The 19214-nt window shown below is 45.3% G+C and overlaps 1 protein-coding gene across 2 annotated transcripts; it reads left to right on the top strand.

Annotated features, from left to right (window-relative positions):
* Positions 1-9411: 9411 nt before the first annotated feature.
* LOC307085482 (regulator of nonsense transcripts 1-like) lies at positions 9412-18110 on the top strand. Of its 2 annotated transcripts, XR_013812373.1 has the most exons (10): positions 9412-9512; positions 10315-10434; positions 10650-10806; positions 11137-11211; positions 13638-13751; positions 14997-15190; positions 15496-15551; positions 15866-15947; positions 16270-16432; positions 17845-18110. XR_013812373.1 is itself a non-coding variant. In XM_079750295.1 (5 exons), exons 3-5 carry the CDS (start codon positions 10651-10653, stop codon positions 13653-13655), a joined length of 249 nt encoding a protein of 82 aa, XP_079606421.1. In that variant the 5' UTR covers positions 9412-9512; positions 10315-10434; position 10650; the 3' UTR covers positions 13656-13810. The 2 variants fall into 2 exon arrangements, 1 of the variants encoding a protein (XP_079606421.1); XM_079750295.1 differs by lacking the exons at positions 14997-15190; positions 15496-15551; positions 15866-15947; positions 16270-16432; positions 17845-18110 and having other exon boundaries at positions 13638-13810.
* The last annotated feature ends 1104 nt before the right edge of the window (positions 18111-19214 follow it).

The following is a 19214-nucleotide window of genomic DNA, read 5'->3' as shown; positions in this document are numbered from 1 at the left end:
TCCCATATGTCCTAGCACTGGGAGAGGCCATGGGAGGGCCATCACAGGAGAGGGGGTGATACATTTTTGGAATCATAGCAGAAAAGAAGATTGTTGGAACCAGGGGCGCTGCCAGGAATTTTGGGCCCTATGAAAGATTCTAATTTTGGGCCCCCCCCCCCCCCCCCCCCAACATCTATCGACTGTTTTTTCAAAACAAAAAACATTTCAAGACATTTCAAAAAAAAAAAAAAAAAGGCAATAATATATTATATTATTAATTGCCATCCGCGGGCCGTGGGCCGTGCTGCGTTGGGCTGGGCCCTTAGAATCAGTACCACTTTTCCCCGCCAGGCAGCGCCCCTGGTTGGAACACATCATGGGACGGTGGTTCCCACAACACTACTAAATGCACGCTTTACAGATGCCAATCACTGTCTAGAATCGGCAAGTTTAGAAGGGTTTGAAGGACATACTTTTCTAAAATGGCATATTAGGCTTATTGAAGAAGTTTTATTCATTATTACTAATGCATTATTTATTTTACATTTTTTGTCTATTTGCTCAGCGCCAAATGATTAGAAAATGTGTTTATCCAAGTGAGCACTGTCACGTTAACAAACAAAGCGATTATGATTGGTTTTGACGAACGGGTTGACATACCCTACTATGATAATTAATAATTAATTTAAATGTCTAACCCAAACTCAATAGTATGCACGATTTTACCTGATCACAACAGAGCGCTCCTCCACTCGCTCTACTATCATCCGAGTGAGGTGTGACGTCATCACTCGGAGTGGGAGCCTAGACGGCTCTCGTTCGACGATCAATTTGCCCCTCATAGACCGCGTTTTCACTATGATTCCTTTTAGCCATCTTAAGCAACATCTGTCCTGATAACTGCCCGAAACGTCTAATAATAATAGCTTCAAAATACCCTTAGTTTCTGGGAGAGAATGAGCGTGGAAGTTTGAATGAGCGTCCGGGACGCCGAGGAAGCGGACACTGTTGCCAGATTGGGCCATATTTCCTTACAATCTGGCAACCCCGGAAGCGGAGTGGCTCGGAGGAACGGAAACACAGGGCTCCCAGTATGAGTTCACCGACTTTACTCTGACTAGCCAGACCCAACACAGAGACAACCAGACGAACAAGTGGGTGTGCTTGTGGACGTTGTTTGCTAACATTGGCTATAGCTCCTGGTGCATCTTCGAGCTATACCGCGTTACGTTAACCGCGCATCAGGCAATGGCTGGCTGCTCCTCGGAGATACTAGTTGGCTCATATAGCCACGTGAGTACTGATGAATTCGTGATTCAAAAGGGCATATATCTTATTCATCCTGACACCATCCAATGGTTATTTCTAGAGTAAATGTATGAGAAGCGGTCGGGTTTTTCAGCGCACCCGTCTGCGTGGCTGCTGGTGGTGCGTATGCTTGTTTTGATGAGGGAGGGGGGCGGAGGAGGTGGGCGGAGCAGTTGGGGTGGAGTAGGTGGGTGGAGTGTGGTGGAGCAGGTGGGTGGAGCAGGTGGAGTGGAGCAGGTGGGTGGAGTTGAGCAGGTGGGCGAAGCAGGTGGAGCAGGTGGGTGGAGCAGGTGGGCGGAGCAGTTGGGTGGAGCAGGTGTCTTGTAATGTAATGACAACCTGCATTGGGTTGTGCAAAACCAGAGGTTAAATTGGGCCGGGGCTGTCCGGGGCGGAGCCCCGGCACATAAGCGGCCGGGTCTGGAGTTCTGCGCAGCAGATCAGCTCCAGCCGATTTTGGCAGTCTGCCTAGTCCATCACGAGCAATGTTGTCCTACTCATTTACAACTTTTCCATTGCAAATCTATGTTGTTTTAAAACACAATTCTAAATAATGGAGTAGGGATAGGCTGGCCTAGACATCTGGAGCAAGTTTGAGAAGTAGGCATATCGCGCACGAAACTTGCGCAGCAGCTCCTCCTCCCCCCAGATCAGACAACACAACGTCAAATCATTCTAACGGTCATCATCAGACATAATTATCGTAGTAGACAGGTGAATGGCGAGGTAAGAGAAACGAAATTAAACCAATAGGCTAATATCATTAGATATGGGCTTGCATTTTCATTAAGCAGGAAAAATTAACCTTATGCCTGCCACACACATAAAGATAATCGGGCTGATTTTGCCCCGATTTTCCCCCTTCCGACCACGGACAGACATCGCCCGATTATCTTAAACTCTTAAGATTATTTTATAAGATTCTCTTGTAGTGTGTGATGTGTTAAGAGTGAAATTCGGCCGACAATCGGCTCCGAAATCAGTCGGCGCCGATAATCGTAAGTATTAAACATGTTCAATATTTACGATTGTCGGCGGAGAACGTTGTGGTGTCAAATCGTCTTGTGTGGGGGGGAAGCCGACAATCGGGACAAATCCTAATGTGTGTGGTGTGCTGTGTTTGGAATATCGCAGGACACCACACACAATACGATCAAAACTGTTAAATCACAGATTTTTTATCTTCATGTGTGGGGTCTCTCACAGATAAAAAATCGGTTGAGATTTATAAAATCTTTATGTGTGTGGCAGGCTGACATGCAGGGATAGCCTGCTACTGGTATGTCAAATGGCAAGCGCTAGTTAAAAAGAACAATGCTGCTAATTCTAAATGATTTAGCAAGTAGTCTATGCGATCTCCGAATCACATTTCTCATTCCTAGCTGGATGAATTTCAAACTTATTTGTATCTATGAATTGCAGTGCATTGCCTAGGCTATTTATTTGTGAGTACAGTAGGTCCTGTGATTTAATGTTTGCATATAGGCTACACAGCAGGTTAGATTTAAAAGCCACCAAACATGATGGTGACGTAGCCTATCGGCTAGCCTTTAAGAAAAAGATAGCTTCATTCATTCATTCATTCAAAAGTGTTTTATTTAAAGAACGTTTGATTACATCATTATATAATATGAACCATTTTAAAAGACATTCTATCTACTTCTTAACTTAGGGTGAAAGTCAACAAGTGAACATTTCAGAGATAAAAGGTAAACATGAGTGGAACAAAAAGGAGGAAGCTTACAGATTTCTTCAAAAGGTGGGCAGCTGCTATCCAAGACATAATTTTGAAATAATTAAGCTAGGCCTGTGTGCAGAAGTCACTGTAACCAAGCTGTGATTTGTTGCTAGATCTTTTCATCCTGATAGTGTGTCTGTCATGTCTTAAGTGCTGTCTCTTCCTCCACTAAACTAAAAATGCAGAGTTGAACAGAACAGGGATGAGGATGGAGCTGAGGGCAGAGGAGATGAGGCTGGACAGGGCAGAGGAGCTGAGGATGGAGCGGGCAGAGGAGCTGAGGATGGACAGGGCAGAGGAGCTGAGGATGGACAGGGCAGAAATGAGGACACTGAGGGCAGAGGAGGTGAGGCGGGACAGGGCAGAGGAGCTGAGGATGGACCGGGCAGAGGAGCTGAGGATGGACCGGGAGGGACAGGTGCAGATCAGCATGTAGGTGCAACTGACAACTTCCCTGACTGCTGGAAGAGACAGCAATATGATTATTTTAAAAAAACCTACCCATTTCTTGTGGCAAAAAATAAAAAATTGGGATGTGAAACATGCAGTGTGGCATCATCACTTGGGGCAGAGAGAACAGGTAAACTCAGATACACATTTTCCAGTGAATGGCAAAACTGCAGAGTAGGTCCATATGGCAGTAGTACAGAGAAGCAAATGAAATCTTTAAGAAAAAAAATAAATGAACATAGTGCCTCCCAAAGTCACAAAATTGCAGAAGATATACTGAAAAAACAAGGTGAGCAAGCTCTTGAGTCAAGTTTTTTGAAAACACAAGGTGAAATTTTAGCATCAACTCACAATGTCTTTAGAACAGCGTACTACCTGGCAAAGGGCAACAGGCCTTACTCTGATCATCCTAACCTAGTAGAGCTACAGAGGATGAATGGTGCAAATGTTGGCCGTGTACTCCATTCCAATGTCACATGTGCAGACATAGTGCATTTCATATCTGTAGAGATGAGACAGGCATTACTGAATAGTATTAAACAGACTCAGCCAAAGCTCACAGTTATTGTGGATGAAAGCACCTCATTCAGTAAGAAATCGTGTCTCATTGTGTACCTCAGAACATCTGTCCATGATTCTGAGCCTCTTACGTTCTTCTTAGATTTGCTTGAATTAGAAAGTACAACAGCAGATGGAATCACTGGTGAATTACTCAAATGCCTCTTAAAACATGGTCTTCATGAGGATTTTCTAAAAGAATGTCTGGTGGGTTTCTGCTCTGATGGAGCTGCCGTAATGGTGGGGAAAAAGAATGGAGTGTACACACAACTTAAAACTAAGTTCCCAGGTCTCATTGGTTGGCACTGTCTGAACCACAGGTTGGAGTTGTCCGTGTCAGATGCTGTGAAGACATGCACTGAGACCAACCACTTTACAGCTTTCCTTGACAAGTTGTACTGCCTATACCATCAGTCACCCAAGAACCTTAGAGAACTTGATGCTGCAGCTTCTGAGGTTGGTGTGTGTCTTAGGAGAATCGGTAGAGTCTTAGGGGTAAGGTGGGTGGCTTCATCTTTCCGAACAGTGAAAGCCATTTGGATGATGTATGCTGCACTCCACAGTCATCTCACAGCTGCAGGTCAAGATGTTAACAGAACATCAAGTGAGAGATCTATGTATTCGGGCCTAGCTGTTAAATTGAGTTCGGATGCATTTCTGAGGAACCTGGGACTAATGATGGATGCACTGGAGGAACTCAAAGACCTGTCTGAGGCCCTGCAGGCCAGAGACATTAGACTGTCTCAAGCAGTGAACCTCATTAAAAGACGGACTGATGTGTTTACCGCCATGAGTGAGGATCCAGAAAATGGCCCCTTCTATAGAAAGGCATGTGAGGCAGTGCAGCAAGGGTCTTTCAATGGCATAGCACTTCATGGTGATAGAGGGCAGAAGGTCATCAACCCAACCAAGTTTTATGAGGCCTTATGCCAGAGCATGAAGGAAAGAATGGTGAGGAGTGAAGAGGAGTCTCTCTTCACCAAGATTAACATCTTGAATCCCGAAACATGGCCGAGCCCTCTACCTGTGATGTATGGGGAAAGTGAGTTGAGGGAACTCTGTGACCAGGTAAAAGTTGGTTTCACTGGAGTGAAACAAGCTTACCGTGAGTACAAAAACAAACCAGACACAATGCAAAAGGCCCTTCTCACACTTAGACATTCCGTTAATACCATTTCTGTCAGCAGTGCAGAGTGTGAGAGGGGGTTTTCAGAGATGAATAATGTTGTGACTCCATTGAGATCCAGATTGAATGTGGAGAATGTGTCGGCTTTGATGTTCATTAAGCTGGTTGGCCCTCCTCTCAAATCTTGGAAGCCTACCAGGTTTGTCAGAAAGTGGGTGGCAACCAGAAGGTCAGCTGATCACTTGGCCTGTAGGAAAAGGGAAAGTAATGATGTGGTATCTCCATATCAGACCATATGGGAGGTGATGAATTAGATGCACATGATGCAGTGTAAATAGAAAATGTAGTAACAAAGGGATTACCATTGCCCATTATTTGTTCAAATGTTTGTTTTCATCCATGTCAATGTACCTTAAAGACATATTGTTTTTGTTGTTTGTTTTTGTGAAAATAAAATCAGCTCTTAATGTGACCTCATCAAACACACTCAAAATCTACAGTGTACATATTAAGCAACATATAAAAAATGCTAATTTCTTTAATGTACTAATATAACGACTGTCATGGATTTTTTTTTTGCAACCTTAATTTTGGCTCTGCGTACTCTGCGTATGGGGAGCGGCGGCCCCTCTGGATCAGAGCCCCCCCACATATAAAATCCCAATTTAACCACTGTGCAAAACCATGTATTGAACTACATTTTAAGGAAGGACATGGTTATTACTAAAACAATATATGAATGTTTGACTGTCTAGGGCGGGTTGTATTTATTTGAAAGTCATAATGCTTTGTTTTGGTCTAACTGTGGTTATTCTTTGTCTTACTTATCTAGCTAATGTGGGATTCATGATTCTGCTCGTGTTGTCTATTGCAACACATGCAAGAACTGGTTTTGCAATTGACGTGGGAATAATAGTTTACACATCAATGTATCACTTATAGTGTAATCAGAGCTGTACCTTCTGCTGCATATTTGTCCAGCCACATTGTGAATCGTCTGGTGCGGGCCAAGTCCAAGGAGGTGACTGCTGCTGCTGGAACTTCTTCCTCCTGGGCTTCATCCCCGCTAAGGCCGTCTCATGGTGGTGGTGCTATGCAGGTCTGACACACACACAGACACACACACACACACACACACACACACACACAGACACACACACACACATCTTACTACTGTAATAGTAGGCCCGTCGCACCAGTTACTCAAATTACTCAAGTGCGCATGTGCCAAGCGTGAATGCATATATACACACACAGGTAAGACGTTTAACGGCTCCGCCATCAGCACACACGCAGGTGAGAACACACACGCAAGCATGCACAAGCGCACGAACATACACGGAAACGCACACACACTACACACACACACACATACACAAGCACGCGCACACACCGCACATCAACACAAAGGCAGCGACACATGCACGGAAGCGCACACACGCGCGCGCACACACACACAGGTAAAGATCGGCACGCGCGCAGGTAAGAACACACACGCACGCGCACACACCGAAGCGACACTTGCCCAGGTAAGACGTTATGTTTTTAAACACGTCGACAAACTCTGCCAGGTATCACGTTCTGTCTATAGACTGTAGAAATTGCGATAGAATAGGGGAAGAGACAATTTCTCACCTCGACAAGCAACGGCGGGTCATTCATTTTGTCATATAAAAACCATTAAATTCAAACATCGCACCGACCGGCATATTAACACAGAAGTCATGTGATTCTTAAAGAGACAGTGTCCCTATAACACAGAACGAAAACATGTCAATAACACAGTATGGTGAATTATGTCTATAGAGTCCCCCACAAGACTACCTTTTGTTGCTCAAATGTAATATTACTCTACTCCTTGAGCCTCCCCAAATGTCTTGCGATATCAATATCCCCCCCTCCCCCCGTGGACTGTTTTAGTTGTTTTATTTTTCTTATGTTTTGTGTGTATGCTATGTGTGACTGTAGGCTACTGCTGCCTGTCTTGGCCAGGACACTGGAAGAGAAGTTTAATCACAATGATGATTATTATTTTTTAATTAACCAATAGTAGTTGCCTTGCATTTTAAAATGTCAATGCACTTTTCAGCCCTGAATAACAGTAAAAGCTATTTAATAATTGATTTGCATGCATAGTATACTACACTTTCATTGAACAATTTCCCCTGTTACCATAAATTGACAAATTTGATAATGTAATCAAATGCTCACACACTAGCTGCTTTCAGACACACTGCTTTTAAGAGTCATTTGTGGTGAACGAATGTTATATGTTGTAAAATTATAGGCAAAATTTTATTATATTATGCGCTCAGAAATTTGTTTCCACATTATTGCTAAGGATTTAATTACAACTAGAAGTTGAAAACTCTAGTACATATAAACACACAAACAGAGTTTTGAGTATGCTCAAGGGTCAAGATGTGTGACCAAACCTAGACACAAGACGATTTTATAAAGCTTGCTGGTTAGGATGGAGCACAGCAATTAATATCAATAATTCAACATCTCCAAAACCTTCATGTCAGTGTAGTATAAAGCGTTGTTCATTTCTTGTGCTTGGAGTTCATTGATCTCTGGAAGGAGCGTCATATCAGGTACTAATATAAGTGATTGATGCAAGCTGAGCTTTGAAGAACCCAAATACAATTGTTATGAATACAATTATGGGGAATACACTACAGTTTACACGTGCAACATTACGTTGCCTTAAGCTTTTGCTTGCCCTACAAAGTGATGGGCATCCATGTTCGTCATGATACAATCAACAACGTGTGTGTGTTTGTGTGTGTGTGTGTGTGTATGTGTGTGTGTGAGAGAGAGTCGTTGAGAGATCAAAAATAAGTTGTTTTTTTAAGAATTCATTTGATACATAAACACTTTTCAAAACAACCAGAGGGCACAATGTTTAACATAGTAATGTCATACAATAGTTACACACAAGCAAACAGAGCAGTGTCATCACTTTGACATTTTGTTATTTATGTGTAGTCGTTTCAGTAAGCACTAATGCTACGATGAACAACGTTCAACCGACCTGCTTATGTAGTGAATTTAATGTGTTTGAGAGGTAATAAAACAACAACTCTTTCCATGTAGCAATTGTTGTGTTGTGCGCAGGCAGCCGTGTGCCAGCCAGAGCAGCCTGAAGGACCTCCACTGGGACGGCTCCCAGGCGCTCATCCAGGACCGCTGTGCCTGTCCTGGCTGGTGAAGTTCCCCTCGGAGCAGGAGCAGCTCTGCACACGCCAGGTCACCGCCCAGCAGATCCACACGCTGGAGGAACTCTGGAAGGTACACACACACACACACGGACACGCACACGCACACGCACACACAGGCACAAACACACACAAACGGGCGCACACACACATACACACACACACACACACACGCACAAGGGCACGGGCACACACACACACACACACACACACACAGGCACAAACACACACAAACGGGCGCACACACACACACGGCACACACACACACACACACACAGGCACAGGCATGAGCACACACACATACACACACATGGGCACACACACACGCTGGCACACACAGGCACATACACATACTCACACACACACCACTGTGGATACACACTTCTAACTGTATGCAGGCTGTGTTAACGAGTGTATAATCTGTACCGTTTGATGTAACGGTTGAAGATTTGGAATATGTACCAGAAGAGTTTGTGCACATGAATAACCCACCTACCTGCGAATGGCGGCTTTTATTGACTATGGAATACTTTTTTTCTATTTAGGAGGTGCTTTTATCCAAAGGGACTTGTTAGTGATTATAATTTTTTCATTAATGAGGAGGTAGGAGTGAAGGGTATATTGCTCAGAGTTGGGGTTGGGGTTTGAACCAAAAACCTCTCAACTAAGATGCAAACACCCTCACCATGGGTCTATCTTGCCTCCCATATTATTATACATTCTCCCTTCATTATACATTTAGACTCCATCGGTGGCAGCTCAAGTGTTTAGTGTGTTTTGCCCGTGCAGACCCAGGACAACATCACGTTGAAATGGAATCTGGGGCTCTAATAAACTGATTGCTTATTTCTCCATTCCCAAGACGGACTAGGGTGGTAATTCTTTGATTTTTTATCCTCGTCACCATTGTCCCAATCATGGTTTGTCTATCAGTGGTCCTTGACATTTAACATCACTTCCGCCATACATGACGAGAAGCACAATTTAAATATAGCTTGAATGAATATGTAACGTTTTTGCTTTTCTCCAGATATTCGCTTGATGCAGGGCGATGAGATCTGCCTGAGGTACCAAGGGGACTCGACCGCTAACTGGAAGGGGATGGGACATGTGATTACAGTCCCTGACAGTATCCTTCCACAGTCTTATGTTTCCACTGATAAGTAGAACGAATAGGAGAAAGACCCTTGATACGACCTGGATGTTAGGGCATGGCTGTGTATTGCTGAAAGACTTAGTCTTTAGATTCATATCTAAAGTCTGGTGACGGATCAGCTTAAATCGGGGTGATGGGGCCTTTCACCTTCACCATACTTTCACTTTTTTTTTTTTTTCTCTCCCAAGTTCTTGGCCGCCTCCCTAGAGAAGTTCTGCTATAACAGAAGAACTGATGCATCCGACATTAGCTAAACCGTAACCCTACACACGTGGTCATAACTACGCCCTTCCCCCTTGAGGCCAATGTGCAGTGTCTCTGACACGGAGGCACTGATGTATCACAAGTCACATGCCGCATCTCCAGCCGGTGGACTTTGGAGCACTGGTAGACGTGGGCGCTGGTCTGTGTCGGCACACGCCCGGCCTCCGTACTGGAGCCGTACCGTGTCTGGTGCACATTGGCCTTCAGCCACTCCCTTGCCCCTACACCTCATCAGATTGTGGCTGGTTTGGGAGTAGGCATGGAGAGATAACTAGCCCCACCCTGTCTACCCTCATTGATCGCTGCCGCATTAGTGGATACCTGATAAATGTTTGATTGATTTATATGTGTATATATATATATTTTTTTTTTGTTATGAACTACTTTTAAAAGAAATATGCAAACAATATTGGGGGAATGAGTCAGGGGGCCAATGTGTGTATATATGTGGTATATGTTCTGAAGGAGAACTGTGGCCCTGGTTCTGCGGGTTCTCCTTGACCTTCTGTAGGAGACTATGGGGATGAGATCGCCATGGGGCTGAGGAGCAGCAGGCGCTCCGGTGGAGGGGCCTCACCACCCTAACTTCCAGGTGGACTCTGTGTGGAGAGCCGCCTCCTTGACAGGAACTGTGAGTTGAGACGCATGCTGCATGCGCTTCTCTGTGGATGGTCTTGCTGTCGTGGCATCTCTTTGGCTGTCATTGTGACACATTATTGAGACACTAGCAAGCTATCCTCTTTCATTGTCTCCTAATGGTGGCTGATTTTAGTGTTTTGTGTTACTCTATCAGCAGCAATGGCAATGTGTTGATTTTGATTGCTCTGGTCCTATTCCACCGGTAAGGATGCACAACTCCCTGAAGACCCCTGCGGTGGACGAGACCTCGGTGTCGGGCTACATCTACCACCAGCTGGGCCAGGAGGGGGAGGACGTGGTCATCAGGTGTCCGCTCCCCAAGCGCTTCGCCGCCCGGGGCCTGCCCGACCTCCACCACACCCAGGTGGGACGGCACCACCCATCACTCCTAACCACCAGCAGACAGGCACGACAGTGCTGAGACGGCTTCCCTGCACTTATATTCGTGGATGTTGATGAGTTAAACGGGCATGAGCTTGGTTATTTTATAATTTCTCTGCCAAACTTACAGAGCAAAACAAACCTCGCATTCTTCTGCCAAACTTACAGACACAAAACACACCTCAGTTACTATGTGTGTGATTTCGGTGTGTGTGTGTGTGCGTGCGTAATCCCGTGGACTCCTACCTTTGTATTTCACCTGGTTCTTTTCCACCAGGGTTTAAAACCATATTTTCCACTTGCTGTCATTAAGGTGTATGCGACGAAGACCGTCCTACAGCGCCCCCTCAGTCTGATCCAGGGACCTCCAGGCACCGTGGTCAACCAGGTAACGCGCTGTGTCTGAGCTTGGCCCGGTGTGATGATGTTTGCTGTGAGATGTGTGGCCCAATAGGATAGGGCTTAGAGGGTGTTTGTCTAGTACAGGGGTTCCCAAACTCCTTTAACTCGAGACCCAAAAGAGAAATTTGCTGTCTCCTCGGAACCCAAACGCACAAAATGCAGCATGAATTGCCTTAACATCTACTTTAAAAATGTTGATAAAGAATACAACAATTAAATCAATTAAAAATGTATATGAAATGTATTTATTTCATTATAAAAGTACATTAAGCAATAATCTGTATAATGCTGAGTATGACGTTACGTTTCTGAACACTGCATTAGGACCTTGCGCTCTGAACTTAAAGTGAGGACATGGAGGCAGTAAGGCAATAAACCCACTATGTCAGCTGAAGTTGGGAGTTTATATAATGTATACAGAACAGAAACACAATCACACCAATACTCAAATCTGCTGAGCATAATATAAAGCTCTTCATAAACATCTTGTAAAATATTCAAATAACATTTTCTTTTAACACTTTTAAATGAACCAACATGTTCTGCTCTCCTTTCTATTTGTCTCCCCCTCAACTCTCCAAATTCTTTTCCCCTCACTTTGTCCCTCAGCCTTAAACCCCAACATTTATCAACATTCAGATTCAGTGTTACTGACTTCTTTAAAGACGATGCTGACCTGACCTGCTCGGAGGGCCATAATATTGTATGAACATGCATTTTAAAATGGGATTAAAAGTCAAGTGCCTTTGCCGTTGTGCGTCATGCATGGTAGTTGAGCGGCTGGCTGAAAAAGGTTTGTTTGCCATGGTTTAGTGCCCAGGTAGGCTGAGCTCCCAACACAACCAACAAGCTTTACAATACGACTGCCCGCCAGGAAATTGTCAAAACGGTCAAATATGTAGCAGAGTGCACACACACAGCACAAACACAGTGCTGCTGGTGGTGTATTCACAAACAATGTACATTTCAATAGCAGCTTATGCAGGCTATATGTTGTTTTCGTATGTCGAGTCCCAGTGTGTCTAATGGTGTATACCTGCTTAATAGATGGAGGACAGTGCTGGCAGGCTCTGTGTATGCACAGGCCGTGGTTATAATGTCCCCTCGATTTAATGGTTGCATTGAAAGGACAAGTGTTACCAAGACTAGCATGACTGAGATCTTAATACCATTGCCATACATTTGTCAATGTAATGATTCGCAAGGATATACTTTGTATTTTGTTTATTTTTGAACCTCTCTATTCTTCATGTTTACGATTCACTTGAAAATACAAGTAATATAAGCTAGCTAGCAACACACTACTCACAACTAACAGACGCAAAAGAAAAGATCAAATGTTTGTTTTGTGTGACAAACAAATACACCTTGACTGACTTACTTTTCCACTGTCAAAACACTGCCTATTGAAGGTCTCTTTGCAAAATCAAAAAGTCTTAAGTCTTAGTCTGCATCTGAACTGAACAGTCCACCGTCGCACAAAAGAACACTTCTATTTTAATTAGGATGAATTCATATCACAGCATAGTTATGCATCTTACTCTGCCAATTGGCAACCTAATAAAAACAAGCCCCCTAAGTTTGAGAAAGGCTGGTCTAGAAGGTTACAAAATGCCAAGGAAGAATAAATACTGCCTCAAGTTCGGCAGTATTTCAAAACGATGAAAGATTACCCCAAAAAAAGTCAAATGCTAAATGAGGCAACAGCAGCTGTCATCATAACACCAACTGGTGAAAAGTATTCTTTCCGTCAGTGCATTTCCATTGCTATGCTTAATTGATTGGTGCTGTTTTTGCTCTATATGCTGAAACGCATCATTCAAATGTATTTTACATTTTAATCAGTCAAACACCTCTACGGGATGTCTTTGACCTATGGATGCAGGTTTTTTCATGATGGGATATGAATACTGTGCGTAATCAGACAGAACAGAGTCTCAACAGAAATGACGGTAAATAATAATGGTCCTTATTATGTATTTTAGGCTTATAGTAGCCAATGTCAAATTGAATGCAGATGAGAAGAACGGATATGCACATTGTAGTCATATTGGGTATTTTAGTTTGTAGAGGTGGACGGCCATTTAGTGAAGGCACTGACGTTGGAAACCCTGATGAGTTTCCAACGTCAGTGGAAACTCAAATTGAGCCTCACATTTTACTAAATATATGATCTATGATTTGACGAAGGGACTGGTCTGACAGATATGACAATGCAAAATCGGGGTCATCTAGTATCATCTATAAGCAGCCGTACGTTTCTTCATTAAATCGCAAATGAGTTTAGCATCGAAGCAGTTTCAACTTCTTATCTCTAGCTAGATTTTGGTATGATGTGCATTCCACACAGCCTTAGTATTTATAGTGTGTGTTTGCCTAGTGTTTAGTGTGTGGTGGGTCTTCTGTCCACAGCGCACCGGAGCTCCATAAGCTGCAGCAGCTGAAGGATGAGAGCAGAGAGCGGTCGTCCTCGGATGAGTAGCGCTGCAGAGCTCTGAAAGGCACCGCCGAGAGGGAGCGGCTCATGTACGTCTCTATAAGATACCTACATCTACCTGACCTATGATTTGATTTGAGCCCATGTTGCTTCGCCTCTGTTTCTATGAGTAATCAAGTGAGGCACGTATTTAAAGAAAAGACGTGCCTCACTTGATGTACGTCTGTGGGGGCCGGGGACCCCCGCCTGACCAGGATGCAGTTCGGCTCCGTCCTGATTGACCAGACCTCCAAGGCCACAGAGCCAGAGTGCACAGCCCTGGGGGCCAGGCAGGCGTGAGCACAGCCCACGTGCTCCCCGGGTTAATGAACCACATCCTGTGTGTTAACCCGGGTGCACAGCCCCAGTACAAGGTGGATGTGTCAGTAAGGGAGCTATAGATGCAGGATACAGGTTATATTATGTTCCAATCCCCATGGAGGAAAGTCATTCAATAACGGTTGCTGTACTGGTATTGCAACGGCGCTGACAAGTTATTTTGTTTACGTTTATGATATTACATAACAGGAAATGTAAATACTAAAGGCTACGGGAAATTATTACAAATTACCGTTTGCTTGCCAAAGGTGCAATGTATAAGGTGGGGCAGCAGTCATATACATCCTCAACACGGCACAAGAACATTTTGGGTTCAGACCCTATTGTAAGAAAAATGGAAATGCACAGTCCCCTCCCTTCTCTCTTATCTGACATTTTCATGCCGGGAGCGGTAGGGGGTGTTAATGGCCCCTTGCTAAGTGCCTTTGGCGTCATTGCCTTAATTGTTCCATTCCAGGCTGACTTCCATTGCAGTCAGCCTGTCTATCTGGGGGCAGCACCTCCACAATGATTGGCAAGAGGTGAGAAAACCCCCTCTGGACAGCACTTCTTCTTCTTCATCCTCTCATGAGGGACTGAGGGCAGACTGGACGTTGCAGTGACGGCAGTCGCCTCTTGAGGTACAAAGTGGTATTACGAGACGGAACAGGCCTGTGCTAGATGGGGTGGCTGATAACTTAAGTATGTATCTCTGAAACACAACTCATGGATGTCTTTGACCTAAAATAAAAGTTGATTCTTCACATTCAGGTAATGATTGTTATAATCTTAGATTATCAGTTTTAAACTGATAATCACGTTGCACCAACATTAATTGTACATACTAACATAGGAAATAAACTATGCAGTGTGTTTTGTAGTAACTCTGCTTTGTAGTTATTCAGAATATGATATTCCAATTCTTTTGGTATCAGGTTTCTGCTAAATGCGCTAACGTGAATGTCTTCCATTCCCAGCTGATCCTGGTGGGCGACCACTGCCGGCTGGGCCCGTGGTGTGGAAGAAGGCAGCCGAGGCGGGCCAGCCCCTGTGTGAGCGGCCGGCGGTGCTGGCCGTGCACCACCCTCAGGCCCCTCAGCGCCTTCCCCGCCAGCATCTCGTGCGAGGGCTCCCCGCAGAACACGGGACACGTCGAAGCACTGCATTATTGGTAAAAAAAATGCTTCCAAACCGCTATTGATTCTGCTGCGTTCCTCATGATTTATTTATCAGTGGTCCATGTTTCCTTTCCTTACGTTATGTGCCTTGACGGTAAAGCCTTAATGGGTATTCCATGAAATAGTTTTTTTCTGGCTCATGTCAAGCAGCAGTCCACATCAGAGATGTCAGATAAGGATGTCCACTAGGCCTTGTTATTCCTTTGTGTTTTTCTTTATTGACTGTGAAATACAATAGTAGCTTTAGGTATCAAGTGGTGTGTCACCTGCATAACAAATTAGCTTTTGTCCCCCACAGAGGACCGTGTGAAGGGCTTTGACTTCCAGTGGCTCAGGAACATCCTACCTCAACAGGTTGTTCAGCCCTGTTGTTTGACCAAAGGATTAGTAAAGGGTGCTTTGCAACTGTTGCCGTTTGTGTGTGTGTGTGTGTGTGTGTGTGTGTGTGTGTGTGTGTGTGTGTGTGTGTGTGTGTGTGTGTGTGTGTGTGTACTACTTTAATTTACCTTTATTTTCTCACCCCAACCTCATCATGACAACTTCATTGTACGGAAGTGCTGTGCTTTGTTACTGCGCACATTTGATAATAACACCTGTGGCACTTACAGGAGCATGTGGTTTAATGTGTATAATACATTGCCAAGCGTTCTCCTTTGCCCTCTCTGTAGGGTGGTCGCTTCATGAGCACAGCCATGTACGATGCCAGGGAGGCTCTGATACCGGGCTCTGCTTAGGGCCGCCGCACCAACGGTAAGGATCCATTTAAATTATCCAACAAAATCCCACAAATCCCTCCATGCCTTCCTCCAAACTACTCCCCAGAAACAAAAAGCACATGGCTAGCTTCAGCATGGGTCTGCAAGCCTTGTGGAGGACTCTGGTCATTGGAGTGTAGTCGGGATATTAACCAAATTCCAAAAATGCTTTACAGCAAGTCTGCTCTACTTTAGTAGTTTTGTTGTTATTTAGCTTACTCAGAGAACAGTATCACCAAATCTAGATAAAACATGTCCTCACGTCCCCAAACAAGTTCAGCCAGAGGAACCTCCTCTCTGTTTCCCTTGTGTCCCAGGACATACGGCCAACATGTACCTCCAGACCCACGACCAGATGGGCGTGGTCGGCGCGGGGGCCGGGCCCACCAGCTCAGTGAACGTCCCCATCCTCTTCCACCTGGTGGTGCCCCCGGGACCCCCAGACCAGCTTCCTTGGACAGGCCAGCGGCCCCTTAGCAGGTGAGGAAGGGGCCGCTGTCTTCTTTTGGTCTGTACTATATTATATAGTCATACAGTATTAAGAATATACAGCATACGTGTACATTCCCTTTAGGGTTGGACCATAAATCAATATTAATATCTATCGCAATATGATCTGCCGTGATAACAGTAATATCTTTTTGAATTCATTTCCGTCATTTTCGTTATACATTCAACATCATCCATCACTGACTCTATGCAGCACCCTAAGTCAGCGTTCAAGCTGAATACAGTAGGCCCTGTCAGTGCGTGATGACGTACGCACAACGCCCCACAAACACACTGAGGGGAATTCCAGTACTCTATTCCAGTGACTGAATCCGTACTGGTAGTTTTAGCGGCAAATTGAGCGTGATGAAGCCCCTGACCCTGATGAAGTCATGAAGTCTAAGAAGACTGGTCTGACTACTTCAGTTGTGTTGACATCCATTTTGTGTGGTATGTGAATATAGTTTGCCTTGGTAACATGAAGGTGTGGAGTTGTGTCATTGTTGTAAGAGAGCCTGCTGTTAGTTATACTCCAAAACATGGATGTATTAAAGAATGCACACCCACTGGAGCGGATGGTAGTGAACTGCCATTCGCTCCACTATTTCACTGCCTGGGCAGCAGTTGATGTCAGCGTCCATGAGAGGGTTACATTTCTAGAGAGGGTTAGGCTTTTGGACTCTTGGAGTATAACGCCACGGTGTGTGTGTGTGAAGATGTGTGGAGCTCCTGGCCAGCGGTTTTTGAGGTTCGTGTCAGAGAGGGTTAAGCTTCTTGAATACAGTGTAACAGAACAGTGTTTGGCAGTGGTTCCATATACAACCTCGCTCATCGCTCGAGCAACTAGGAGCACTGTTCATTTTCTGTGTCCTGAGGCCCTGTTCAACTCTGTTTACAGAAGATCAGCCTAGCTTTGTGAGATATTGATGTTGACAGAGCTGGGATGTTCGTCTTGTTTCATGTTTGTTTCGCGGCGATGTCATGTTTATAAAGGGTTTAAAAGCCTGAGAGAGGGGGGACTAGACTTTTCAGGGGTCACAAGTAATGACACGAGGCATGTAACAAGGTTTTGACTATAAAACATATATGTAGTTTACTCCGTAATTACATGTAACATGAATGTAACAGGTATGGTATGCGGGATTCAGTCAGAGCCAAAACAACTCAGAAGACCCTGTTAACACACTAATTGACTGATATCCTAATAATCGACAGATTGATTTAGATTTAAAGAGATCTAAGAAAGCCACACCAAACTCCTGCTAATTCATGTACCTAAAATAAATGTGAGATCAGCCTTCATAGAAAATAAATGTGGGAAAAATCCATCACGCTCATTAACCGAAAGCATACCTCTCTGTGAGTGCGACACGATACTGATACTTTCTCATCTCTCTGGTTAGGTTTGGTCTCACCAGGACGCGGCAGAACCACGAAAGGCAAGGGGGAGGGGGGCAGAGGTGCACCAGGCAGTCGTCATAGAAACCGAGGAGGAGGAGGAGGGCAGCATGGGAACCAGATGAGCGGCAACCAGGACCCCGGCTCCCAGCCCTACTCCCAGGGGCCCATCCCCCAGGGTTACATCAACATGAGCCAGTTGAGACAGCCGGGCCAGTCTGGCCTGTCCCACCCCCTCCTGTCCCAAACGCTCCTGTCCCAGCCGCTCCTGTCCGCTCCGCTCCTGTCCCAGCCGGGCCTGTCCCCGTCTGGCCTGTCCGCTCCGCTCCTGTCCCAGCCGGGCCTGTCCCCGTCTGGCCTGTCCCCTCCGCTCCTGTCCCCTCCGTTCCCGTTCCAGCCGGGCCTATCCCAGCCCGAGGTTTCACAGGTCCGCTTCACACTCCCGTATCGGGCAGATGAATTGTTTGCCCTTTTAAATGTCAGGGCAGGATAAAGAGAGCATTGTGTATGTAATGAGTGCTTTTCACATGACGACCGGATGCTAGTTACACTTTTCTTTTTACATTAGTTGATTATGGCAAAGGCATCTTTTCCCTTTGAAAAAAAAATCTCTACAGTTTTTCCTAATCCTTTGCCTTTGGGTTTCCCGTGTTCAGGATGGCTACCTGGGTGATGAGTTTAAGTCCCAGACAGACGTGGCTCTGTCCCAGGACTCCACCTGCCAGGGGGAGCGGGCCTACCACTGAGACAGAACCGGACTGTCCCAGTACTAGACTGGTAACAAGGTTAACGCCGAATTCTTGACGGGTGCTCTCTTAAGCCAGTGAAGCTGAAGTATTTTTGGGTGGAAAAGGAAACGACAACGCGAATACAGCTGGACACGAGGAGAGCAAGAGCGGGAGTCCAGAGAAAAAGGATAGCAAAAGGCACGGCTGCACGGCTCCCAATGGGAGGATACCGCGAAGGAGAAAGCTGTCCACCGAGAAGCAGAGTTGGAACGGATCACATTGACCTTTGTTAAAACAGAGGGCGGAAGGTCACATGTTGCCTGAGTGGGAGATAGGGGACAGCTCTATCTCCCACGGGGGGGGGGGGGTTCAGGGCGGGAAGGGAGTGGTGTCTTCTTGAAAGCATGTTTGGTGAGCTTGCTCCAAAAAAGGGAGAAGGAAGAGTGATTAGAGCTGCTCAGTGCAACACTGCTCAAAGTGCACTCAAATCAGCAGGACCCCCGGATGGAGAGCGGGCCAGCCAGCTAGAGAGGGAGATACAGAGAGGCCAGAGGGGGACGGGACTCAGGGCAATCAGCCGACATGGGGACCCCTTTTTGAACCTTTTATTGGCCTTTATAACGTCTGAGTTAGAGAGGACTTTTTAT

This window comes from Pollachius pollachius (assembly GCF_949987615.1).
Source record: "Pollachius pollachius genome assembly, chromosome: 14".
Taxonomy (NCBI): domain Eukaryota; kingdom Metazoa; phylum Chordata; class Actinopteri; order Gadiformes; family Gadidae; genus Pollachius; species Pollachius pollachius.
Note: the sequence above shows the minus strand (reverse complement) of the source record. Positions and strands in the feature narration are given on the sequence as shown.

Coding starts and splice junctions, on each gene's coding strand:
- LOC307085482 (XM_079750295.1), top strand. CDS start 10,651: ATGCACAACTCCCTGAAGACCCCTGCGGTGGACGAGACCTCGGTGTCG. Junction 10,807..11,136: donor CCGACCTCCACCACACCCAG/GTGGGACGGCAC, acceptor GCTGTCATTAAG/GTGTATGCGACGAAGACCGT.